This window comes from Fusarium pseudograminearum, chromosome 3, assembly GCF_000303195.2.
Source record: "Fusarium pseudograminearum CS3096 chromosome 3, whole genome shotgun sequence".
In the NCBI taxonomy this organism is placed as follows: Eukaryota; Fungi; Ascomycota; class Sordariomycetes; order Hypocreales; family Nectriaceae; genus Fusarium; species Fusarium pseudograminearum.
The window spans coordinates 4,178,293-4,204,492 of record NC_031953.1 but is presented as its reverse complement, the minus strand read 5'-3'; the positions used below and the strand labels follow the sequence as shown (position 1 = coordinate 4,204,492).

The following is a 26,200-nucleotide window of genomic DNA, read 5'->3' as shown; positions in this document are numbered from 1 at the left end:
GTGATTCTAGGCATAAGAATGAGCCAGACTCCCGGGATAAGATGTATCTTGTGTCTGTTTCAGGGACACTGATCGACATGAATGCAAGTATCAACCTTTCAAGCCAAGACGTTTAAATCGCCGTGTTCCCTAAACCAGCAGTTGGATTGGTAGATTGGGTGCTATCGACAGGCCTTATTAGCCGACTCCTTTCAAGCATAACAACATTCCCTACTGAGCCACTCCTGCACGAAGGGTCGTCCCGTGGGTTTCGATCCGAGCTAACGGTGCGCTTCTTCGAGATCGTAAAGAGAGGAAGCGCCAAGCCACCCAATCAGAGTGTTTTCGGTCGCTAAATCCGAACAGCGGCGTGGCGATATGCGCGAGAGATGCTCTTTGCCACTCGATATAGGAATTTTTCATGGATGTGAGAATTCGATATTTGCGATCTCGACATTTAGTTTCCCATTGCCACAGAAGAAAGGTTCAGGGTGTGCGCATCCTGGCTGCAGATGTTTTTGATGATTGCGGGAACTTTCCCAATGCTTCTAGACCATCCTTGGTAGGTCAGGGCGGAGAATCATCGGAACAAGATCTGTCCTGGCCAAGTCTCGTGACCTTCTAACAGACGGGAAGGATAAGCCTTATCCGTAATTCCACGGCACCAGACAATTCTTGATTCGTGTTCTTGACTCCCTAGGTAGTACCTAGTTATTGCGAGAAATCAAGGAAAACAAGACTCTTGCTGTAGAAACCCGTCGAAACTGGTCTAAGCAGGGTCTCAGGGTCTCAGGGGATGTACATATTGGGTTGTGTGCAAGGACCCTGAAATTCTCACTGGGGTCGACGTCATGTGGAAAGTGATCTGCAAAACAGAGCCTCAGTACACAGTAGAACAGCTGACGACGAAACTAGGGGTCTGTATCAGCTCACATCTTACCTTGGAAAAACCACAAGATCTTCGTTCGAGTATGTACTTGGAACGCAGAGAATAGAGGAGAGCGTTCTGGGAAGGGCAACTCACAAGCTCACAAGGCTTCCAGGGATTATACGCATGGACACCAGATAAAGGCGGATTTCCTGCCCGGCTCCCCGCGAGTAGTGTTGGGACATTTCTGTCAAGACAGGATATCAGGAGACAGACAACAAATGCCCTCTATGATTGGAGGCCAGGATAAGCAGCTGTATACATAGATATCATTAACGAAACAAGATGCAAATACTGCTTTTTGGCTGTAACATGGAACGTTTAGTAGGAGCAACTCGCTTATTATTGCTGGGTGGTTGAAGATCAATTGCAAGGAGGGTGGAGTCGGGTGTAACGTGGGTGATAGATGTAGGTTAGTACCCGGGTGACTAAGAGTTACCTCCGAACCCAACTATTGGATGGATGGATGGATGCTTCAGTGCATCTGATTTTGGTGCAATGTGAGGATCGCATGATTTGCAATTATAATTCTTGGAAATTCGAAGCATTTCAGGAATTTGTTAATGGCTTAATCAAACCACGTGTTTCGTTCGGCACTTCTATACCTATCACAATGGAAGTTGCATCCATGTCACCTGAAAGTAAAGTTCCGGTGTGCCGTTTCGTGTTGTAGTTTGCAGTTTGCAGGAGTCTGGAACCATATGCCTTGGTCAAACAAGGCCGATGACAGACACAAATCAAGATCAGCGACCACAGAAGCCACAGGTGAAAGAAAAACAAGACTATTCTTTCCGCGGCACTAGTACGCGGGCCATTTGCCTTGTTTTCTTTCCATGAAGCTGAACCGTCATTGGCTGAACTGTCCTTGTTTAGCCCCCACACTGGGACTCTGGGCGCAAGCGAGGTGACAGTTGCGGGAGTGGCGGTATCAAGTCTTTCAAATCACCCCCAGCAGCTGTTGTTTACAGCGTCCCATCGGCTGGAGCACGAAGCAGAAGCAGGTGTTTACCGGGGAAAAAAGGGGTTCATATATAGTCCATGCACACTCTAGGTGTTGCGCTAGCAGAGCCCGTTAGAGGAGGTCCCTGCTTTGTCTTTTTTGGGCCCGATGTTCTCTGATCCCTATGGTTCTCCATCGACGTGGAAATCGGAGCAATGAGGGCGCGATCTGACCTTCTAGCTCTTGCATCCTCGTCCCAACCTGGCAAATCCTCACTCAACCAACCCTTCTTTTCGCCGCCTTGCGATGCCGCTACGCACCGGGACTCGGGTGCCTTGGTAGTCGCAGTGGCTCTGGCTGGACCTGGTGGGCATGCTTCGAGTTGCACTCTTGCTGTTGCTGGTGGAGGCCCTGAATGCCTTCTTCTTCCTCCGTTCACTACCACTGCCACTGCCACTGCCACTGTTGAGATTTGCCTCCCATACTTCCAGCCTTAAACGGACTGCACTCTGTTAAGTATCCTACTGCGACGGTATTTCCCACTTGTGGCTTGTTTACCCTTTCTTATTCTTTTGACCCGACTCTGAGCTCCCTCTGGCTCGGCTTGCTTGAATTCTCATCCCGTACCATCCAAGCCGTCCACACCACACTCAACTATTTCAGACCTCTTTTCCTCTTTTCCTCCCTTCTCTGCCGCCGTGGAACGGTCGCTTCTCTCCTAATTCCTCACACCCTGTCGACTTGAGTACCACCCTGAGCGACCCTGGTCTATTCATATACATACATATCGCCCGTTGGCATACCGGACTCCACCACTTCTTCTCTTTTTTAAAAAAGACACTTCAGTTTCTGGAAACCTGTTTAGCTTTGCTGCTTCATAAAGCTCTTACTCTTCCACACGGCACTCTTGACTACGACAACCCGACCTGATCGGTACTGTCCATCACTCTACACAACTCAGGCCACGAATCGCCAGCACAACAACCTTTTAAACAATTCAGCATTCGAAAGACGAGCGAATACCGACAATAACTTACTTGCCAACTGTTCGACTACTCTAATTATCGCCACAAAACATTTTGGTCATACGTGACGACACAATTACCCAGTCTCGGCATCTTCAGATTTATCGATTCTGGTCACTAAACCAAGCTCTCGAGACTACGCAAACATCACCACTCAAACGGTTGCGATTCCAGGAGTGGATGCGATATTTTGTTGCCAAAAGCTGATTGTGGAGAGAAAATCGACTAAGAGAACTGCGACACCAAATTAACCAGCATACGGGAAATCTCTCCACCAAAGAATTGCACAGTCGGATCAAAACTGGGGATTTGGCAAAAGTCCAATCTCAGGGTCTTAATTTTGTTGAAGTGAATTTCAGCAAAGGTGAGTGTCCTAGAAACACCCGGCATTTTTCCCCTTTGAGACTGTGTAACTGGCCTGCCATCATATTTCGTCATCTGGCGATGAAGCTTCGATCGATCGATCGCTCGTCACCCAACAGCCAATAGAAGCTCTTCTCAGCCGCTTGCGAGAACCTTTGTTGCTCATACCCGACATCATATTGCTATGTTTTGTTAATAACATATTGTGCTAATAAGTCCCCTGACGTCCAGGCTCTCAGCCCGCTGTAAGGTGCTTCCAGGCCCTACGTCACGGATCGTCGGACCCGGACCCGGACCCTGACGTTCTTACCAGAACACAGCTCGACGACTAGTTTCTACGACATGCTAACTGCTTCGCATTTCGGGAAATGCTAAATTGTCCATCAACAATACTTCCTACTTGAATTACATGAAAGACAATGCCACTTGATCAAGATATTTCCCAAGGAACGCAACCGCCGCCGTCTTCCTCCAAGACTGGCCACCCGCTCCCCCGACGAACATCCCCAGCGAACTCGGTTACTCTTCGTCATCACCGATTAGCACGCGATGCATCACTCAAGGCCAGCCAGGGCTCAGGGCCTGCTGCCAAGACGACGACGACAACATCTCCTCGGCGTAATTCATCAGGCGACAGCAATGAGACCGGCCAAAGCGACCCTAATACATGGTTTGATCAGTCAAATCAGAACCCAACCGCCACATACGACAGTAATGTCATGGAAGGTAAGCGATCGTCTCAAAACGAAAGAGAACGGGCAGAATGTTGACTCAATCGATAGTTGATCCCCCGTTCTTTCAAAAAGAATCAGACTCTTCAAACGAAGACAAACCTTACTACGATCAACTCGCACCCCCTAAGCTCACAGCAGCACACAGTAGCAGTGCAGATGATTACCGAAGTGTCATTGATGACCTCACGGTAGAAATTCAGAAGCTCCGTGAGGAACTCAAACGCTACAAGAACACAGGTCCAGATATGCTTCGAAAGGAGAAGCTTTTCGAGATCAAGTGTCATGGACTGCCAAAGAAGAAGAAGAGAGAACTCGAGGCTACCCTCCGAGACTTTGCAGCAAGTCTAGATGGATCTCCCAACACATCGTCATCGCAGAACAAGAAGAAGTCCCGCCATGCCAATCGCGACAATATGTACTCTGGTTCTGGATCTAAGCACGCATCATCATCGTCAGGATCCAACTTCCCCCCAGCTGACTCCGCATATGCCTCCATGTCCACTGGTGCCAAGTCGTCGGGAACTTCTTTGAGCCGTCCTAGCATGGGCTCGCAAACAAAGTCGTCAGAAACAGTCGAAAATTATCTCCGCGATATTCCCGAGGGACTATATCCCCGGCATATGATTATGACAGAGAAGGAGAGAAAGAAGCTTGTCGTTCGTCGGCTGGAACAGTTGTTCACAGGCAAGATCGGCGGACGCCACGTGGTGAGGAAGCAGCCTGTACAGCCAAGTGGTAGTTCCGCCGCCCTAGCGTCTGTCGTTGCGGACACACAACCAAACGTTACCAACACCTCAAACTTCTCTATTCACGAACCTCCGACACTGCAAACAAGCGGCAAAGAGCCCACAAGAGAGGCCCGAATCCTCCCTAACGAACAGCAACCCGGCCACTCTGGTAAACAGAGTCGGTCTACTAATAATGGCTCTGCATCAAATTCCAATGGTGACAATACCGAGTCCGGCAACGGTAACAGCATTGGTTCAGGTACAAACCCCTCGCCTCCAATGACAACCCTACCCGAACAACGACCCACACGACCCCGTGATTTAGACCCAGACCGTACCCAAGTGCCGGCCGATAACATGGATTATATCCGCCATCTCGGCTTGGTGCCACCGGAATTGTTAGCAGTACAGCATAACCAGGATGTTCATCCTGATGCCGAGGGATGGGTTTACCTCAACTTGCTATGCAATCTGGCTCAGCTCCACATGATCAACGTTACCCCTGACTTTGTTCGCTCTGCTGTAACTGGCATGAGCACCAAGTTCCAGGTGTCGCCCGACGGCCGAAAAATTCGATGGCGTGGTGGAACAGAGGGAACAAAGTTCAGCAGTGACAGCTCCGGATACAACTCCCAGAAGAGTCCTTCAACAGACGACACTGAAGGCGGATCCGAGAGCAAGCGCAAACGTCAGAAGACGGGTCGCTCTACAGGTGATGAGTTTCAGTCAGGAAGCTCGAGCAAGCACAACCTCAAGTACGACCCACAGCTGTGTGCTCCTTCCGAAAGCTTCCATTACAAGCCCTTATTTGCGCAACAGGATTCTTCAGGTGGCCAGACTTCGCTCGATGAGACTGTCTCCTCGTTTGGCCCTCCTGAGGAAAGCAATATTGGCGAATCGAGATGGGGATTCAGTGGCTCCGGTGCGTCCAGTCGCAGGAAGCGCCGTCATGACGGCGCCATCATCTACTACAGCGGTGCTCCGTTCTGTACAGATTTGTCTGGAGATCCCGGTGATATGTCACCCACTACCCAGATGCGAGCTGCCAGCCAAACACAATCAGACAAGGGTTCTTTCAAGGTTCCGCCGTCGCCCCTCCGACGAACAGACTCTGGGTCGTTTCTCAACTACCGACCACTGACCGACCGCGGGGTTTTGTCGACCCAGGCGACTACAGCTATGGATATCGATAGCGAAGACCCGCCAAGCCTTACAGACGATACCGATGACGCCAGCGACGTTGACTTGGATTTCACTTGGAGCGACAATGCCCAATATATGCAGCACTACCCCCTTGAGCCTTGCGGTTTAGGCGGAGTTCTGCCTGAGGACCACTTCATGGTAGTTGTTTCCACCAAAAGATCCAAACAAGATGAACTGTCCTCAATCCAGATGGCTGGTGGAGGGGTTGGCGAGGCTACAGATGCCGTCGTCCGCCGTTTGACAACCATGTCAACTTCGTCTCCAGTCTCGGGTGCTCTAAGGTCGTTGCCGACTATGGGTCCCCTCCCTGTTGAGATTGAATATATGTCAGGTCGCATTAAGCGGCTAACACCAGTCTCGCTGCCACCCCCTGCGATTTTCTTTCCACCATTCAGTCCTAGTGAATCTACCGTGGACTCTGACGATGACATGTCGGATGATCTGGATACATCTGAATCATTAAGAGATCTTATGGGACAGCGGAAATTGCAACATCAGTCGGATGGCTACCCTGATGGCGTTGATCTTAGCAGTGGCGATGAAGAGGGCGACGAACCCGATGACTCGCCCAGCCAAAACATGTACGCGGCCAGCCGAGATCCAAAGGCGCTGCCAAACCGTCCTCGACAAGCTGCTCGCCGTACCAGTAGTGCTGCTGCGGCTGCCGGCACTGCCCGAGGTGCGAGTAAGAGTAACAGCGCAAACCCGGCGCTGTCGCATGACGCTAGTTCCGTTGCTACTGCTGGCGCGGCGGAGAGCGGCTATAGCAGTAGTGATGAGAGCCGTTGATTTCACGTTTACCCAATATGTTGCCATTCTGCATTTCACGATTTTTATTTGGGGTTTAGGTTGATTATGGAATTGAAAAAATGGGTTTCTTCGCATATTTCTATACGGTTAGGGAACAACCTTGGATCCCTGTTTTTAAGGCAAGGTTACACAATTCGCATTGAGCTTGGCGTTTAGAGAGGAAGGATCATGATTCCCTGGGTAGTCTTTGTTATGAAATGAAAGGTTGCACTAGCGCATGCCTTCGTATGGATTCTTTTTCTGAATGAATACTTGTGGCTTCTGGTGTTATATCAAGATACCAAATTTACAGTTCACACACCATTTTCCCTCTTTGATTAGCCTTCATTGCTTGTATCGCCTGCTTCTTGATATGTGTAGTCAATCATACTACATGTGTCAGAACTCACATTGAGACGGTTAGTGCAGTGCAGTGGGGATGGATGAATAGCGTATGCCATACGCCAGTGAAGCTTGGAAGATAGGCATTGTTAATCCAACTTGACGTGTTAAGTAGGAGGCTTGAGAAATGCTTCATGTTCTGATTTTACTCATGAGAACATGCGTATGACATTGTTGCTACGTCACGTGAGCAGACACTCTCAGTCCTGAACTGACGTGATACGCGACGTATCGACCTCATCATCACGAAGTAGGATGTATTTCTCAACGACTTTTGGATTGGCCTTCATCGGATCACTTCTGAGTGTTCCATGTGAGGCTGAGACAGTAAACAATGTTGCTATCATTGGTCCGTACCTTGATTCACGGCAGGACAAGTTCTGGACCAACACCTTGGCACACTTCCCGAGGCGTTATTGTTCAGCCCTGTTCATTTAAGAGTTGACGTAAACTGACATTTTGATGTAGGAGCTGGCGCTGCTGGGTCATCAGCAGCATTCCACTTGAGGAAATATGCCCTGGAAGAGAACATTGCAATCAATATCACCGTTTTCGAAAAGACGGACCATGTAGGAGGTCGCTCATTGACGGTCCCCGCCTACAACGACCCTTCTCTACCTATCGAGCTGGGTGCATCCATCTTCGTCGGTGCCAATCACATTCTTGTCAATACGAGCAGGCAATTTCAGCTCCCGTTGAGCAAGCCTCACCGGCTAGACAAAGACGATCTGACAGCCATATGGGATGGTATTGACTTCGTCTTCCAGACCACCGAGGGGTCCTGGGGAGGATGGGATCTAGCCAAAATGTTTTGGAGGTATGGCCTCTCACCGTACAGGGTCAAGAAGCTTGTAGATAGTATGATCGGAGAGTTCCTCAAGCTCTATGAAGAACCATACTTTCCTTTCAAGTCGCTGTCTCAAAGAGCAGAGCAGCTGGGTTTGGACCGGTTTACAAGTCTTACGGGAGAGCAGGTCTTGAAAAATGCCGTAAGTGTACCATACCCGATCACAAATCTCAAATGGCTAACAGTGTAGAACATTGATCCTCGTTTTGCCCGTGAGATCTTACAGGTTGCCACACGAGTCAACTATGCCTCCAACTTGGCTTACATCCATGGATTGGAGACTCTGGTTCGTTGAGACTTTGCTGCCTACCAGCTCTGAGACTAACTGAAGTAGGTGTCATTGGCCACCGATAATGCTATGTCCGTTGAAACAGGCAACTGGCGTATCTTCGATGAGATGATAATGGATAGCGGAGCAGCTGTCTACCGCAACGTGACCGTGGCCTCTATCGAGAAGTCCAAAACAAAGACACAGTCGTCATCGTCATCCAGATACGTTGTCACAACTGCAGACGCTCACTCAAAGGACGACGCTGCCGAAAATTATGGCGTTGAGTTCGATAATGTCATCATCGCCAACCCCTGGCAGTTTAGCAACATCAAGGCGGGTGAGGGTGTTCTGGATCGTGTAATCGACGAAATTCCATACACCAAACTTCACGTTACACTGTTCGCGTCGCCTTTGGAACTGAACCCCGAGTTCTTTGGCATGAAGTCCGGGGGCAAGGCACCCGCCACTGTCTACACGACCTTGGCTGAGGGCGACGAAGCAGGACAGGGAGCTGATGGTGTTGGACGTACCGGGTTTTACTCAATCAGCACCTTGAAATACGTCACCAACCCCAAGACCGGACAAAGGGAGCGCGTTTATAAGATCTTCTCGCCCAAGGCCGTCACCGCAGAATTCCTCACTCGTATTATGGGAACTGAGATTCCCGAGCCGGTTGTCTCTGGCAAGGAACAGAACGAAAACATCTCGTGGTATTATCCCCACTCATTTTATGCTTATCCCATCGAGCTGCCTCGTGTCACATTTGAAGACCCTGTTATTGGTAAGGGCGTCTACTACACTTCCGGCATTGAAAGCTTCATATCTTGTATGGAAACTAGTGCTTTAATGGGTAGGAATGTAGCTCGGCTGGTGGTCGACAATTTTGCTGGGATCTCTCGCCCAGAAGAACCCTTGGGTGCGGGCAATGAGAAGAGGCCATTAGGAGAAGAGATGGAAGGCATCAAAGTGCAGGCCGAAGGCGAGCTCTGATCGCAGTGAGCATCTATGATTTCCTGCGTTCTTGTCTTTCTACCATCCCTTGGGCGTGTTTACTATAGCCTCGGAGTCATTCATTATACAAGGCCATATGTGAGATATGGAAGGGAAGTTACATGATGGCTTCTTTTGAGAGTCCATTTTACTAGATATGTCTACAAAGCCCATAGCAAGTTACTATTTTGCGATGGGATCGGCGATTGTCCAGTTACTGGATGTTACAAATTGAAATTGAATAAGGGATCTTATTGAGCCGACAACAAAAATGAAGCAGTCCCCATATCTGAATTATTCCTCGACCTTTTGTATCAGATGAAAGAAATATAGACCCAAATAAGTAAAGGAGCGAATTTTGGTGCAAGACGATCAAGACATAGGAGGTAGTTATCTACTAAGGTACTCTTCAACGCCCTACCCTTTGTGGCGCGTGTCAACTGTGGCAAAAGGACCCCTCCTTCACCCCTCCAACCAAAGTCAAAACAAAGTATACAAAAAGAGAAAAAAAAAACAGGTGGGAGAACAACAGTCTTTATCAACTGTACTTCCTTCCATGCTATGACGCAGCTTGTTACCTTCACACACGCTTTAGCTTGCTCTTGCCCCAAACTGTTGGCCTAGAAATCTGACGTTAGGTGCTGTCATAACTGCACTTTCCCTTCGTGCCGTCACAAGACAAGTAGACGACTAAAAGAAAGAGCCAGTAGCAAACGGGGAAGAGCGACCCTGCCTTCCTGCCTGATCCTACCCGCTTCTGCCCTGGTGTCTTATCGTCACGTCACAGCTTTTTATTAGTTCGTCGTGCAGCGATAGCATCGTCGACTTCCCACTTCCTCTTTTCTCCCTCTTCATTTCCGAAGTTAGGGAAATCGCATCAGCGCCTTAGCTTTTGATTCAGAGCCAACAACCACCCACGCATCACGCACTTACGCCCGCCCACCTCTTTCCCTTTCTTTTTCTTTTGCCTTTAGAAGCCAGGATCAGCATGTTCGCCCTACGAGGAAGTAAGTGACCGCCCCGCATCATCCCTACCTTTTGCCTATCGCCAACAACGACACTTTCGGCATAAAGGGCTGAGCCGCCCGACTGCTTGGTGTTTCATCATTTTGCTTTCCGATTCATTAAATCATTTTCTTCCAAGTATAGCACGACTAACATTCTGCTTTTTCTTCTAGTCGGCAAGCTCATCTTCGGCTCAAGCGCACAGGAAACCTTGATCGAGTTGCCCCAAGGCCAACTCTACCTCGTTCGACCTCTATCGCCTAAAGGCTATTCCGAACTCATCTTCAGAGATTCGGCCATCCGAATCCGTCGCACCAACCAAGAATTCCAATACCAACTCGTCGTACAGCGTGTCTTTGAAGAGGGCGAAGCGGAACTCCTTGCCGAGGAAGAAGGTGAAGACGCTGAAATCGACGCTCTTGCATCCGAGAAAGACGAAAAGACCTTCCTGCTAGACGAAGCTTTGTCTTTCCGTTTCGAGATCCGAGAAACTGGCGACAAGGTTCTTGCCTGGAAGGATCTCAGCGGTGATACTGGTGACCTGTTCCAGTTTGTTTGCGACTCCACTGTCACATCAGCGCAAGTACAGCAGTTTGTGAGAGTCGCTCAAGAGTGCCAGTACGAACGCAAATACCGCAAGCACAACTCCACTGCTACAGAGGCCGACCTCCAGCAATTTGAGTTTGAAGAGGAGGATCCTATCCCACCTGCGAGCCCACTTCATAGCCCTACACTTGCTCGATCTATCGAGTCTGTTGACGACATGTTGTCCAAGAATGCCGCCAACTCTGCTGCAAAGCGTGCCCCAGAGGTTATTCCGGAAGTGGTCCCCGAACAGGAGATTGAGCCTCAAGTCTTGACTGGACCCGATGCCAACAACCCGCCTGAAGCCATAGAGATCTATGCTGCTGTTACGGCAGAACTTCATGTATTCGACCCTCAGCCTGGCCATTTCGCCCTTGTCGACGACTCCATCATTGCCCAGGTCTCGGAAGTTGGCAAGTGGGAGTACTGGCTTCAGATCGAGTCCGGTGACAAGGCTTACCTGGGTACTCCTGTCGTCGCAGACTTCAACCCGGTATTTGATTTCGAATACCTCTCCTTCGTCTTCAACCACTTCAGCAGTGACGGAACCGCACGATCCTGGCTGCTTCGATTTAAGGATCAGTCTACTCTTGAGAAGTTCCAAGAGGCAATTATGCAAGCCATTTGGGAAAGGCTAAACGAGACCAAGTGGCAGAAAATGCAAGATAAGGAACGCGAATATGTTCTTGATGCTTTTGGCGATTTAACTATGGAAGACGCCCCCGAGACCGAGGAGGAGGAAGAGGAGGAGGAAGAAGAAGAGCTCGAAGACGACCGTGCCCGAGACGAAGAATATGACAGCGATGAGGAGAACGACAGCACCTTTCCCAAGAATGCCGATGGTGAAGTCAACTCTCAGCTGGCAGTCGGCTACAAGCACGACCGCTCCTTTGTTGTCCGCGGGTCTAAGATTGGTGTATTCAAGCACACGCCTAATAATCACCTTGAATTCTCCACCAACATTTCCAAGGTCACCACTCCATCAGGCAAACTGATGAATCCCAAGAAGGTCATGCTGCACAGCGAGGATCGCGATCTTATTTTGCAAAACGAAATAGACCCGAACAAGCTTTACCGTATGGATCTGGAGTACGGAAAGGTTGTTGACGAGTGGCATGTGCACGATGATATTCCCGTTGTCACATTTGCGCCCGAGAACAAGTTTGCACAAATGACGTCTGAGCAGACCTTCCTAGGTGTCTCGAACAACGCATTGTACCGTGTTGATCCTCGACTGTCTGGAAACAAACTTGTAGATGCAGATATGAAGCAATACGCATCCAAGAACGACTTCTCAGCCCTTGCGACCACCGAAAAGGGCTATATCGCTGTTGCCAGTAACAAGGGAGATATCAGACTGTTCGATCGTCTTGGCATCCGAGCCAAGACCCAACTCCCTGCTTTGGGTGATCCGATCAGTGGCATCGATGTCTCTGCTGATGGTCGTTGGATTTTGGGCACTACCAAGAACTATATCCTCCTTGTTGATGCTCAGCAAAAGTCTGGAAAGAATGAAGGCAAGCTTGGATTTGAGAAGGCATTCGCAGCCACTGATAAGCCTCATCCTCGACGACTCGCATTGACCCCTGAGCATGTTGCTCAGTTCTATCACGAAACGGGCAAGCCTGTTGACTTCACGCCTGCGAAGTTCAACACTGGAGAGGGCGCCGAAGAAACAAGTATTATCACTGCCACCGGCCCATACATTATCGAGTGGAACTTGAAGCGAATCCTCCGAGGCATGAAGGCATCCTACAAAATCAAGCGTTACGAAGAAGAGGTCAAGGCCGACGACTTCAAATTTGGCTCAGACAAGAACGTCATTGTCGCACTGCCTAACGAGGTCAACATGGTGGCTAAGCAGAGCCTCAAGAAGCCAACTCGTGAGAGCATTGTTGGCAACATCCGGCTGGGTGGCGGCTCGCGCCGAGGCTCAGGGCGTATTGGGAACCAGGAGAGTGGTAGATACAAGTTGGGCAGAGATGACATCGTCAATGCTCCCTATTAGATGGACTGGTGGGAGGTTATGAGTACACACGCGGTTAGCAGGAGATCCGATCAAAGGAGTTTTGTGTAATTTTGGGATTTCTAGGGCATGAAGTGATTTGAACCTTTGTGCCTTTTTATTTTAGATACCAGCTGCTGATGCTTGAGCATCGCAAACAATTCAATGTTCTTCAGACTACCAATGACCAATACTGAATCGAGACGTAGAAACGTTACGGGATCCAACATACTAGAGAGTAAGCATCACTCGCAAAGCTACAGCAGACAACTGAGGGAGTGTACTAGCGAGCCAACAACACAATAGACCGTGAATTAAGAGAACGACAAAGCCGCTGGGATTTGGTTTTTTTTTTAATAAAAGAATAGACTAAAAGGAAATCCCAAATCATGACCGCTGAAATCCAAACTCGTGAACTCATCCTTTCGTACCCATGCCCCATTGCTATAACAACTTTTATTGAGAAGGCTCTTCGTTCGTCTCGGTTTCGTTCTTCTCATTACCCGACAACAGTTCATCCACCTTCTTCTCGAGTCCAGTAACGATTTGCTGTGCCTTCTGCTCCAACCCAATCACTGCACCAGAGACATTGCGAAGAGTCTTGGGTTGAGAACCCTCAGCACTAAGGCGGGTCATCTCAGCGACGAAGCTAGCGCCCCACCAAGCACTTGTATACTTGAAGACATAACGCTCGAGTTTCTTGTAGTTAGCCTCACGCTGTTCGGGGCTCATTGTAACGGCGTCGTGCAAGGCGTTCGCAAGCTCCTCTGTGTTCCAGGGGTTGACAATTAGGCTGCCATTGAGAGACTGAGCAGCGCCTGTGAATTCACTGAGAATCATAACACCATGGTTCTTTTGTTGTGTTGCGATATACTCATAGGAGACCAGGTTCATGCCATCGCGGGTGGATGAAACAAGGCAGACGTCGGAAACGGCGTACAGTGCGGTGAGCTCATCGAAATTGACAGACTGGTGAAGGAAGTGGATAGGCATAAACTCAATGGTGCCGAACTTTCCGTTGATGCGGCCAACCAGTTCGTTGACAACAGCACGAAGATTCTGATACTCCTCGACGTCTTGTCGCGAAGGTACGGCGACCTGAACCAAGACAATCTTACCAATCCATTCCGGATGCTCCGTAAGGAACACTTCGAGAGCATGTAGTTTCTGAGGAACACCTTTGATATAATCCAATCGATCGACACCAACGACAAGCTTGACGCCCTCGAATTTGCGGCTGAGAGCAGCGATTCGCTCTTGAACTTTGGGCTTCTTCAGACCTTCGACAAAGTTATCGGGGTCGATTCCAATAGGGAAGGCGCCAACTGTTACAAAACGGCCATTCCAGTCAACGCCATTGGGTGTCGTGGGGCACTCGAGGATGCGAGAGCAACTGCTAAGGAAGTGACGGGCGTAGTCGTATGTGTGGAAGCCGATAAGATCGCAGTCGAGGAGGCCAGTCAGGAGTGCCTCTCGTACAGGCAGAATTCGGTAGATCTCACTGCTAGGGAATGGTGTGTGAAGGAAGAAACCAATCTTGACATTCTTCTTTGATTCACCAATTTCCTCACGAAGCATCTGAGGCAGCAGCATCAGATGGTAGTCGTGGACCCAAATAAGGTCACCGTCCTGAACATCTTTGATAACAGTCTTGGCGAAGAGGCGGTTGACCTCCTGGTATGCAGCCCAGGCGGATTCGTCGAATGTGATCTCACCAGGGTGGTAATGGAATAGAGGCCAGAGGATAGAGTCTGGAGATTTTTTGTTAGAAATGCATAGGTAAGTGGAAAGTTACTTGTAATTCTTACTTGAAAACCCATTGTAATGTCTGTCTGCAAGCTCATCGTCGATAAAAACGGGGTGTGCGCCGTACTCTTCTTTTAGTCGTTGCTTCATGCCCTCGACTTCGTTGTCAGGGACCTCGAGACCAGGCCAACCATACCACTGAAAGCTGGTGGTTTTGCTGAGACCGCTCAGTCCAGTAACCAAACCACCAGAAGACATGGAGAATGAATAGCTGCCATCTTCGGATCGCTTAATAGTGATGGGCAAACGGTTGGAAAGCAGTAGCAGGCGGCCTGGAGCGGCGTTGCCGTTCTCTCCAACGGTCTCTGGCATTCTGACTGTACTAGACGAAGGGGTTTAAGAGTGAATTTCGAAGGTGAAAAGATCAAAAAGAGAGAATATGAAAGAGAGAAAAGGATCAGGTCTGATGTGATCGGTTTCGTCGCGGCTCTTTGTCGATGGTCGATTCGATGCGATGGTCTGTGGAGGGGCAGGGAATTGACCTGGCAGCTGGCGCAAAGCCGAGAGGCGTAGATCCCCAGTAGACAGTGGGGTTAGATTTAGCGCAAGGAGCTTTGGGTTGTTGAGTAGCGGAACGATGACGCTATTGCGCGTGAAGTCAGTCGATTAATTGGAGAAGAGCGTGGTAAGCGGATACCGTCAAGTAGGTATTTGAAGAACAAGGTTGATGCTTATCAGTCAGATAGATTTGGCGATAGACTAAGAGTGAAGTAGTTTCACAAGAAAGTAACAGGATGTTCTTGGGGGGGAAGAGGAAATAAAGTGAGAGGAGGAGGACAGTGAGGTCTTATAAGAAGCAATGGGACGGAATAAGCCAGAAGCTGGACAGAAAGAAGCAGGCAAGTACTCCGTACCTCTCTCACAAGGATGGGACTGAGGGGATAAGAAAAAAAAAACGACAAGTGAGGGGCATTCTTTCTGGCATTTGGTGCCCGCAACCAGCCCAACCTAGACCAGTCGTGTACCTTCGCAAAGAAGATGCAACATTTACGTACCTTGCCAGCTTGTGCCTGCCCGTTATCAAAAGCCGTTGATGGTTTCAGGAGATGGGTAAAATGCACTAACTCCTACGTAGAAACTGACAACTAATAGAGCAACAAATTGACACAGGCTGTTTCTTCCCACTTGACAACCGCCTGATCTGATCTGATCTCTCAATAACGAGCATGATGGCTCTTTCTCATGTTTTCTTTGCCTCAACTCAGTACATTATTATCCCGCAATCCGATACATTCCGCTTCCCGGTTGATGTCCATCTGTTGGGCATCGAGATCCGGACCGTTTTCTCTAACCTGATGAGTGCAGAGGGAGGCATTTACAACGCTTCGGATCATTATCACCATCGGAACAGCATCAGGTGCCTGTCACTCAGCCATGAGGTGATGCATGTTCATCAACAAGAGCAATCAAACAGACATGTGAACATCCAGTCCTATGCACTCAACGATTGGTGCCTGCTACAGCTCCTCAAAATTGTTCCGGGAGACAGCCCGGAGGTGTGTCCGGAGACGGGATCGATCCATCGGTCACTATGCGGACATCACAGGCATTTGATCGTCTATTTTTAAGGTGTAGAACCGAAGACGATGGACAAATGTCAAAAACCGGTCAAGAAAGAGCTAGTCTCCACACGAGTGATTCAAAGCTTGATCTCAAACATTTGATCCAATAGTGAGTGACGCATGCAGAACAGGCTTCTTTGGTGTTCTATTAGTTGTACTCCGTACTAGGTTGGCAGACAGGTACTTTACCATCTTCCAGTCCACTTTCCATCGCAGAAAGCCGATTAGCCAATGAGCGAGAAGATCAAGGCCATGTTCGTGTCTTGATCAGGTTTGTTGGCCGGACCAGAACGTCCTGGATATCTGCCGTCTCCAAAATAGAAATACATAGAGAAAGCCCGAGAATTACAAAACGGGGAAGAACTCGGATTTAAATTCACCCTTATTTCTACCCAACGTATTCCTAGATTTCCTGGACTGGACCACAATTTGATGGTACCAGTCTCAAATAGATACTCAGGTAGGTTAGAAACAGCCGTCGGTCCGGTTACCGTCACTAAACCACCAGAACCGTCTGGGTGCATGCCACAAAGATTCTAATTTACGTCGTTTGTTTCATGACTGAAAACTACTCAGTACCTTCCATGTTGGAAACGTTTTTCGCTTCATCTCGGAACATGGGACCGGGAGTGTTAAAAAAAAACCAGTCCTATTTTGAGTCAAACAATTGCACGAGGCTTAATAAATTAGTAGAATGCTTAATTAGAAATTAGACTAGATCTTTGATTCGCCATCGTCTCGTAGTACCTTAGGTAATAAGTAGTCTACCCTCTCAGTTTTACAAATTTACATTATCTTATCTTATCGATAAGCGCAACAAAGCAAAGCCTGTAATTTTTCGAGCATCGATACTGTATCGCGACCACCAAGCACAATTATCAACTGCACGCGCAACGCGCACTTATTTGTCGCAACCATGGAGAAGTCCCAGGATTTCAAGTCGCTCCAGGAAAGCGTCCAGAAGTCGCTTGTCTCGACAACCAAGACTGTGAACCGGATCGCAGCTGAAGACCTGAGCTTTCAGCGCACAGTCAACCCTAACGTTGGCCAACAACTTGACGATCGAACTTCACGGATTCTCGAACTATCTACACGGCTGCTGCAATCAACCGGAAAGGCATGTGGCGTCAAAGCGCCTAAGCTGGAAGATGTCGAAGATATCGAGATGAAATGGAGAGGTGTGGTCGATGTCGTCGATTCTTCACTCGAAAAGGCCGACACAGCGTTGGATGAGTACACAGGACTTGTCAAGAGAAAGGAGCCTCCTGCTTCTGATTCTGTATGTCAACTGCATCCCTACTGAATTCCCCAACTAAAACCTGTCATCAATAGAACCAGGCCAAGAAACCCAAATCGACAACCAAGGTCATCCGAAACGCCAACATCTCCAAGCCTCAACTTCAGTTTGAGCGAAAGCCCGACAACTTCGCTCCACCACCTTGGAAACCAATCCTCAAAGCAAAGCCACACGCCAGCGTGTCTTTGAAAGAGAGCCTCAATATCGTGCCCAACGAAGCCGGCACGCCGCAGTACGTCCACCATGCTTTTAGCTACACTTCTTTGTGGCCCTGGGCAATACCAGCTTCTAACCACCTACCAATAGATATCAACATCCCTACGAACACGAGATTGTCCGCATGGCATACCCCAAACGTGTTTCCAGAGAAGCTGAACCCATTATGTATCAGCCTGTGGACACCACGGAAGCAACTTACGTTGATACATATGAAGGCGTTCTCGAGATGCTGGGAGAGCTCATGAAGGCGAAGGAGATTGCGGTAGACCTGGAACATCACGACTTCAGAAGCTACGTCGGACTTGTGTCCCTGATGCAGATCAGCACACGTGAAAAAGACTGGATCGTGGATACTCTGCAACCCTGGCGCCACAAACTCGAGGTCCTCAACCAAGTTTTTACTAACCCCAAGATCGTTAAGGTGCGTATCTCAAGCTCAATACCATAAGTTCTTGCTGACAACGCTAGGTTTTCCACGGTGCGTATATGGACATAATATGGCTGCAGCGAGATTTGGGACTTTACGTGAACGGGCTCTTTGACACTTTTTTCGCCTGTGGGCAACTTAACTACCCGGCCAAGAGTCTTGCGTACCTACTGTCCAAGTTTGTCGACTTCGACGCAGACAAAAAATATCAGTTGGCGGATTGGAGATTACGCCCACTGCCCCAGGAGATGCTGTACTATGCTCGGTCCGATACCCACTACCTACTTTACATTTATGATCGTGTACGAAACGAGCTTGTTGCAGCCTCGGACAAAACTGATGCCGACAAAGACCTCATTGGTCGTGCTCTAGAGAAATCAAGGGAACAGTCTCTATCTCGCTACGAACATCCCGATTACGACCAAGAGACCGGCGAAGGCTCTCGCGGTTGGAGCTCATACATTTTCAAGAACTCCCACATGGCTTTCGATAGCGAGCAATTTTCTGTCTTTAGAGCTTTGTGGAAATGGAGAGATGACACGGCCAGGAAGGAGGACGAGAGCACCAACTTTGTTCTCGGCAACAGGGACATCTCGGAAATTGCTCGTATTAACCCACCAGACGCAAAGGCCCTTCACAGCCTACTGCCTCTTAATGCATCGCTAGCCAGGTCGCGCTTCAACGAAATCTGGGGATACATCAAGGAGTCCAAGGCCAAGGGTGGCCGAAGTTTGCTTCACTTTTTTACTTCGATGGCGCCGGATAGCCTTATGAGGAATGGCGTACCTATCGCAGCCAGGAAGACCACCAGGTTACCGGACCTTGATGGAGAGGTCACAGTCAGCAGGCTGACTCGATCGCAGTTATTTGGAGACATGCCGATCAGTACTCAGTGGGATGCTTCGACTCGACGGCCCGAAACTGAAGAGGATCTTATTCCGTTCCCCTGGCAGAAGTTCGTTGAACAGGGTACGATTGAGGGAGACGTTCAACACGATACCGTCACCGACCCGGCTGTGGTCCCTGCACAACCCAATCATGTGGAGAATGCAGGGGGCAGTGCTCAAGTTGAAGAGGACGATGAGGAATTTACTCTAAAGAGGGGCCAGAAGCGGAAGTCGGAGGCGGTAGAAGAATCTGACTCTAGTGAGGGAGGATCCGAATCCTCAGATTCAGAGAGTGATGAGGAGATGCAAGATGACAATGGAGTCATTGCTATCGAGGATGGGTCGTCTGGTAAAGCAGAATCTAGGAATGCCCGTCGCAAGCAGCGTAAGGCAGAGGAGAAGAAAGCCAAGGAAGAACAACTCCAACGACAAGAGGCAAAGAAGGCCCGCAAAGCCCAGAAGAAACAGAAGAAGGAGGATGACAAGGTCAAGAAGTTCGATGCAGTGCCTTTTGATTATAGCAAGGCCACATCAGTGGTCAATACGAAGAGGGAACCAAACACTGATGTCAAGGGCAAGAAGAGGGTGTTTGACCCCTATTCCAAGTCTGCAGACACGGACATCAAGGGAGCTCGCAAAGCACCTCCAGTGAGAGGTGAGCGAAGCGCGACATTCAAGAAGTAAAGTGTGGTATTGTGTTGGGGTGTACCGGGTAATCATGGCAAAACTAGGAGTTTACGGGCTTAGACTACAACATAGGATACCTAGGTATACTATCAATATCTCTCATATTCGTTTCTTCATTCACTGGTCCCAATTTACATGGAGGTTGAAACGAGTCGTGCTTGAAGTCAAATATAAACTTGATACGCCGTGACCACGTAACATCTGGGAAGAAAGTAGGAACTAGATGCAACGTAGGAGGAGCAACCTGTTTTTACTTTTAGCAAGGGTTCAAGCAATGCTTGTGACAGCGTGACCTCAGTTGGCCAAGTGTTTCGGTAAGTTCATTTTATTATGTCTGCCGTTGAAGATTTTTTATGTCTGTGTTTGTCTAGGCCACTCGACTAGATCAATTGATTACTTCGCTTCTACTGTTAAGCTCGTATCTCTGCAAAGATCGAATGAGTAAAACATTCAAAACATTCATTACTTCACTTCACTCAATCTCTTTCTTCTATTTTGGTCTCTAGCTTTGCTCCATAATTGCGCAAGGGCAGGTTTTCGAATAATTGCCGAACCATGTTGGCGTAGCAATGGTATGTGTGATTCCCAGGGTGCTGGCGATTAAACAGGGCAAATAGTCCGACTTTTCTCAAGACTTTGATGCACGAGCACACAAGGAGAAGTGGCCATCGGAGCACCCGGACATATGAATCGAATGATGGGGGCCAATTCTTGAAGCTGTGAAACCCGAGAGCTGTCCAATGCCAACGCGCAGAGAGGCGATGTGATAATGCAAGCTCCACTACGGAAGGGAGGCAGGAGTTACCCGTACCCTAATTACCCCGGATTTTCGAACCTTCCCCGCTTTGAATGGTCTCTGAGTTCAACAGGCGCAGACCTTGTTGACAAATAGATAATGTTTGGACTTGTCGTGTGATGTGTATATAAAAAGTCTACAGTTGACGATGTTGTTGTTTTTGCAGAGCAAAACACGTAATTGATGCCATCAACTAATGAATTAAAAATAGGCAACCGCAGCCTAAAAAGTCAAACCGTCGCTTTCCCCTTGCGTTTTGACAAATCACAATCACTGCGCGGCCATTTGGGTTTGCTGACGGCTTGAATGTCACCCCAAAGTCCAAGCCCGCGGCGTGGATGGGTGGCATAACCAATCGCGGGAACTGGGAAGGTGCCATCCAACAGGCGTCCCTGCCAAATGCAGAAGCCTCTATTCGGCTGATTGCCCCCTTCATCTCTCGGACGGCAGCCACGGCGTTGTCTTCCCCTCACTTTGTCTTTGTGACTCGGATAATCTTACTCTGTCGCTGGGCCATTACTCATGGCTTGGCTTGGTCAATAACATCAACTTCCCTGCTTAGTTCTCTCCTCCTCTCTCTCAAATAACAACCACTTTTACATTTGCTTCTACACCCTCATCCGACCGACGGCCTTCGATCAAGCCTCACCGATTCCCACCAACACGACGCATTCCAACGACATCGATCCAGTGTCTCTCTCCTACACACAGAGTCCACCAGCTCCACCGCTACGCCCTGCATGCATAATGCCCTTGTTGCCCGATATCCTTGGTGATGTGACACAGTTGTATAAGTAGAAGGGGGCCGGGTTGCCAGACAAGACCGCTTGGGTCATGTGATTCAGGTGAGGGGAAAGAGATGAGATGAAACCCAAGATGTAGCCATCTGGTTCCCTTTGCCCTCTTCTTCTTCTTCTTCTTTTTAATCGTTGGGTGTTATTTGGTTGAATGCCGATGGATTCGAGCAACGATTTTGTTGTGACTTCCGAAGAAACTTACACTGACAAAACGACACCAACGCCTCAAACAATACGGTGGAGCAGGGACCAAGCCAAAATGTCCTGCTATCTGCCAAGTCCGTGAATGTAAGTAAGACCCGAGAAAGAGTAAAGTACTCATGGGAGCATGCTAACACTATACCAGACTCACGCTGTCTACAGAGAAAGACACAACACTGATGCACGAGCTAATGCTCAGGCCAGTGCGTTGAATGATCATGAGTCCGCCCTCTTCTTTCATTGTCGAACCTATTGCCTCTCGATGCTGAGCAAATCTGAAAGAGATCTCAGCTCATGGCATCGAAGGAATGCTCCTCTTATATGCTTTTGCACCACAAAACGCATGTCTGTCTTCAGAGACTCGTCAGTAGCAGGACGGCGTACGGCTATTCTCTCATTCACGCTGTGGCCCCATCCTTCCCCTCGTTCATTTGAATCGTCCTTGGGAAATCGGTCCTGGATACCAGATATATCCTCTTTCATGTCTTGACTCTGTCGATCGATAGGAACACTATGCCGTTGCTAACACAAATCATCGCTTCTCTGATTGCTTCAAAAGCTCTGCTTTAAGCCCCCAGCACAGGTAATTGTTGCTCACGGTTGGTAGTTCATACCAACTCAATTGATGCTCACATGAAAACACGGCATACTTCATCGGGGTCATTCCGGGGTTCATTATCAAGACAACTCGTTCTCGACCACAACATCTCCCAGGGTGCTTCGTCATTCATGGATTCGTTCGTTTCGTTCGTATGGCCGTCACGCTGTGCACAAGGTACACAGCATATCGAAAAGTTGACGAGTCGTATTGTGGCTATGGTGCTCGATAGTCATTAAAGGCCACTAGAGGTGGTATCGACACGGATGGATTATTCGGACTGGCGCCGATTCGAAGTCATTGCATTTCGATTTGGGATTTGGCACCTACTCGATAACCAACTGCAACTACTCAGACGACCTCGATACAATATTAACAGGTGGATTTGCGTTTCTTTACATACCCTCACAACAGCTCCACTATCAATTCACCTGGGTCATTGAGTCTTCCATCAATCCACCTGAACGACTCGCTCACGACTCACGATTGGTTTATGTTGGTGCGCTACAGTTAGCGACTGACGCTAACCAACGCAAGTTTTGCACCGTGTGGGGACTTTTCACATCGCACAAGAAACTTCAACGTCATGCCTGTGTTTCAAGGCATCGATCCAGCTATGTGCGACCGTCCTGGATCAAGTCCGGGTCAATTCGGCTAAGCTGGCAAGACGAGTGTCTGCCAGCCTGACCGGTTAGTATGTCGATAAACCCCGGCACCGGCCCACGGGAGCTCAGGCATAGCAAATGCCTCATGTTCATGGAAGCTCTCATACATCAACAGGAGCTACTCGAAACGATGTCATCACTTCAAAGTTAATTGAGACTTCAATTTGGACTTGGTCGAGATGGAATCTTTCTTCTTAACAAGGCAATTCATTGAGTGATGAAAAAAAGGAAATATCCTAATGCATTGGAAGAAGCGGGATGAATGAGGCTTTTTATTTTACAAGTCGATCCCTGGGAGGAATTATGCAGAATTTCCCCAACTCTAATCATAGCAAGTGTCTATGATCAATGTCCATCCCAGTTCTCTATCCCGTCTATTACAAGACAACCTCCCCTCTATCGTGCAAGCCGGCATCAGGTGCACCCATGTCGAATTTTTCAAGACACGGTTTAATGCACAACGCTCAGCAGCCTCCTCCGTGTCGTTGACTCGATCATTCGGCACGAGTCTACCCAATGGGTTGGGTAATAACTTAAGTCTGGGAACAGATGTCAGTAAATATTCAATCGTGCACGGACCAGTCGGAATCTTGGTTTGACTTACGAACTTGGCCATGAGGGCAACCATCAGATCGAAAAGACCGATGGCCTCGACGAAAGCGAAACCCAGAATGGCGTAAGAGAAGAGCTGACCACGGAGGGCAGGGTTGCGGGCAACACCGTTGAGGAGAGCGGCGAAGACAAGACCGATACCAATACCAGCACCGGTAAGACCGATGGCGGCGGCACCCATACCCAAGTTCTTGGAGACCTCAACCATGGCCTGGGCGATCTCGGAGGAGTAGGCACGGCGCTGGACCTGGAAGGCGTTGCGGGTGGTGGCCTGGAGAAGAGTCTGACGCTTCATGGCCTGGAGGGGGCTGACGCCTTAATCGATTGTGAGCGAATTGTTCATTCATCGTGATGGGCGAGGTTCGATCGAGTCGGGTTCGGCACCGAGCTCAATTGAGCTCGAAGAAAAATTTTGCCGCATCATCAAAAACTTACCAGAGATGGTTCGCTTGCTGGCAGCAGCGACGTTGGCGCGGACAGCAGGGCGAGCGGCCTTGACGGCCATCTGGGAGGCCAGGCGAGAGGCGAAGACACGAGAAGAGGCCATTGTGATTGATTTGTGAGGGGAGATGGTTGATGGTTGAAAGAGGGAGGGAGAGGCTGATGGGAGGTTTAAAGAAAAGAGATACGGAGCTCAGCACAAGACAGGGCGGTAGTGGGAAAAGGAAAAGGGAAGAGAGAAAGCGTCTGGAGCCGGGAAGAAAGTGAGGATACGTGGGCCCACACGGGTGGATATTACCAGGGGGTGTGAGGATGTCAGCCGGGGCAACGCTTGAGAAAAAGAGCAACAACGAACAATCCGAACGATATATTGTTACGAGAAACCCGGGTGAGAATTGCGGTTCGATCAACAACTACACCAAAGTGAAATATCACCCAGATGAGACAAAAAAAAAGAGGGCTGTTGAAGAGCGTGAGAGCGCTGAAAAACGATAGGATTGGGGATGATATCACGGGTGCGAATCAGCCCAAAGAATCAACCTCTACACGGGCTGTCTAGCCTTCGGAGGAAATCGGGTGGAGTGAACTACAACAATTCTGCACTGTGATTGCTCTACAAAGCCTGAGAAGACTTTCAGGCCTGAGGCTTTTACAGTCGGAGGGACGCGCTTGGCGGTGGACCATGAATCATGGGCGAGGCACAACTACAAGCGCCAGCTGGGGGTTGGGCCGACGATGGAACACGCACTTGAGAAGTCTCGGTACGGAGGAGGGACAAAGCCGGGACAACGAAGACCCTCACCAATTTGGACTAAAGCGATCAAGGCTCAGTTCAAGTTCAGTGAGTGAGTGTTTTACGGGCAGCGGACAACGAACGGGGCCTACCGGAATTCCGAGACAGTGGAAACAACAGTATTAATGGTTCATAACGGCCGGGTGAACGTCTTTACGTTCCACATTGTCATCTTCATAAACGAGAAATCAATGGTAGGATTTATCATCTATGACAGGAAATTTTCATGGCTGTTGAATCAAGGTACTGCACCTGTCTAGCCAAGACTAATTGACAAGCTCAAAAGAATCGATACCATGACGGGTTGTCTGGCTGGTACCTGGAAACAGAAGGTTGCCGAAATCAGTTCTTGATTGGCTGAGTGGGATGAACAGAGTGGCGGCAGTCTTAGCAATTTTGGATGAGGAACGCACCACTCTGGGTTAGAAAGTGTACAGTGATGCAGCACGGTACTGAGTCAAGAATTCAGTGGCTTCACAAGATACCTCGAGCAAATCAACCAAGAGGTATTCCACGTAGGTGGGTTGCAAGACGCTTTGAGAAGCACTGGACAAATGAAAGCAAGCAAGATCCCCAGCGCTCAAGGAAGCGTACAGTCAGATGGAAGATATGGTCCATCGTGGGTGAGATCCGAAACGAATTACTTCAAAATACAGTGCGCGATACGCCGTTGATACTACGACGTCAGGCTAGTTGAGCTTCAAAGTGGCAGATATGGTAGACGCACTCGGCAGATTACAATTTTGTGATGCGATTCCAGCATCTACTAATGAAGAATCCCAAAATTGTTTCGTTGAGACTTTAGAAGTTTCTCTTATCAACCAACGTACTACTATGTATGGCGAGATGGAGGTTTACTGTTAAGAACTGGCAATTGATAGTGGGTCTGTCACTTTACACTATCCTTGGGGAACTGGAAAAATTTTCCCACTCGGCTCGATCGAGCAGCAATTGGCATGAAAGTCTCACTGAAGTTTGGGTTTGGCCACCGATGGTAGGACAGTGTGAATGGCTTTAGCCACGGCGAATGGCTGCAGCGCTTCACGCCTCATAAAGACAGAAGCCATGATAAAGTCTAAAGTGACGCAGTCATGCCAATTAACGCCCTGGAAGATCATTCCAAACTTTGTGTTGTCGTTACCATTCCAATCAACTCCATGAGAACGTCAATCTGACAGGACTACAGTCTGGTCTTGATTTTCAGCCTTCCTTGTTGCAAGAAAGTCACAACAGACAAGCAATCGAAGCCCCTCGACAATGACGAAAAGGATATGGACAAGACATCAGAGCGTGGGATGGCACTGTGCACAGCCTTGTGATAAAGTTTCAGCCTCGCCTTGGGTAGAGGTGCAGCATAGCACAGTGCAGAATAGCAGGCAGATATCTTCAGCCAGTCTAAAGCTTGATCTTGAAACCAGATTCAGGAACTCTCCCCATATTTCGAATCTCATCTTGAATCTCCATAACTACCTGCAAGACTATAACAAAGCGTAGTCTGGGGCGACCAGGGCCTACAAATCCTGCCGAGATTGATGAGATTGCCTTGTAGCTACACAAACTTGACTGTACGACAGGACAGAGTGAAATCGACGAAAAAATTTCGGTCCAAGGGGGGGGG

General features: G+C 48.9%; 7 protein-coding genes across 7 annotated transcripts, besides 1 other annotated feature; 5 read left to right on the top strand and 2 right to left on the bottom strand.

Annotated features, from left to right (window-relative positions):
* Positions 1–2,062: 2,062 nt before the first annotated feature.
* FPSE_04207 (uncharacterized protein) lies at positions 2,063–2,344 on the top strand (the record flags this gene model as incomplete). Its single annotated transcript, XM_009257325.1, has 1 exon — positions 2,063–2,344. One exon carries the CDS (start codon positions 2,063–2,065, stop codon positions 2,342–2,344), a length of 282 nt encoding a protein of 93 aa, XP_009255600.1.
* A 1,310-nt stretch (positions 2,345–3,654) lies between these two features.
* Positions 3,655–6,689, top strand: FPSE_04206 (uncharacterized protein; the record flags this gene model as incomplete). Its single annotated transcript, XM_009257324.1, has 2 exons — positions 3,655–3,961; positions 4,018–6,689. The coding sequence occupies 2 exons, from the start codon at positions 3,655–3,657 to the stop codon at positions 6,687–6,689; spliced, it is 2,979 nt and encodes a 992-aa protein (XP_009255599.1).
* A 657-nt stretch (positions 6,690–7,346) lies between these two features.
* FPSE_04205 (uncharacterized protein) lies at positions 7,347–9,199 on the top strand (the record flags this gene model as incomplete). The annotated part of the gene is made up of 4 exons (XM_009257323.1): positions 7,347–7,440; positions 7,560–8,080; positions 8,165–8,224; positions 8,273–9,199. The coding sequence occupies 4 exons, from the start codon at positions 7,347–7,349 to the stop codon at positions 9,197–9,199; spliced, it is 1,602 nt and encodes a 533-aa protein (XP_009255598.1).
* Positions 9,200–10,187: 988 nt separating this feature from the next.
* Positions 10,188–12,797, top strand: FPSE_04204 (uncharacterized protein; the record flags this gene model as incomplete). Its single annotated transcript, XM_009257322.1, has 2 exons — positions 10,188–10,206; positions 10,378–12,797. The coding sequence occupies 2 exons, from the start codon at positions 10,188–10,190 to the stop codon at positions 12,795–12,797; spliced, it is 2,439 nt and encodes an 812-aa protein (XP_009255597.1).
* Positions 11,520–11,552: a microsatellite.
* A 453-nt stretch (positions 12,798–13,250) lies between the features above and the next one.
* FPSE_04203 (uncharacterized protein) lies at positions 13,251–14,912 on the bottom strand (the record flags this gene model as incomplete). The annotated part of the gene is made up of 2 exons (XM_009257321.1): positions 13,251–14,545; positions 14,603–14,912. 2 exons carry the CDS (start codon positions 14,910–14,912, stop codon positions 13,251–13,253), a joined length of 1,605 nt encoding a protein of 534 aa, XP_009255596.1.
* Positions 14,913–15,769: 857 nt separating this feature from the next.
* FPSE_04202 (uncharacterized protein) lies at positions 15,770–19,676 on the top strand (the record flags this gene model as incomplete). The annotated part of the gene is made up of 8 exons (XM_009257320.1): positions 15,770–16,096; positions 16,147–16,271; positions 16,362–16,433; positions 16,570–16,622; positions 16,975–17,441; positions 17,495–17,691; positions 17,766–18,099; positions 18,147–19,676. The coding sequence occupies 8 exons, from the start codon at positions 15,770–15,772 to the stop codon at positions 19,674–19,676; spliced, it is 3,105 nt and encodes a 1,034-aa protein (XP_009255595.1).
* A 3,593-nt stretch (positions 19,677–23,269) lies between these two features.
* On the bottom strand, positions 23,270–23,895 carry FPSE_04201 (uncharacterized protein; the record flags this gene model as incomplete). The annotated part of the gene is made up of 3 exons (XM_009257319.1): positions 23,270–23,275; positions 23,341–23,663; positions 23,784–23,895. 3 exons carry the CDS (start codon positions 23,893–23,895, stop codon positions 23,270–23,272), a joined length of 441 nt encoding a protein of 146 aa, XP_009255594.1.
* Between the last annotated feature and the right edge of the window lie 2,305 nt (positions 23,896–26,200).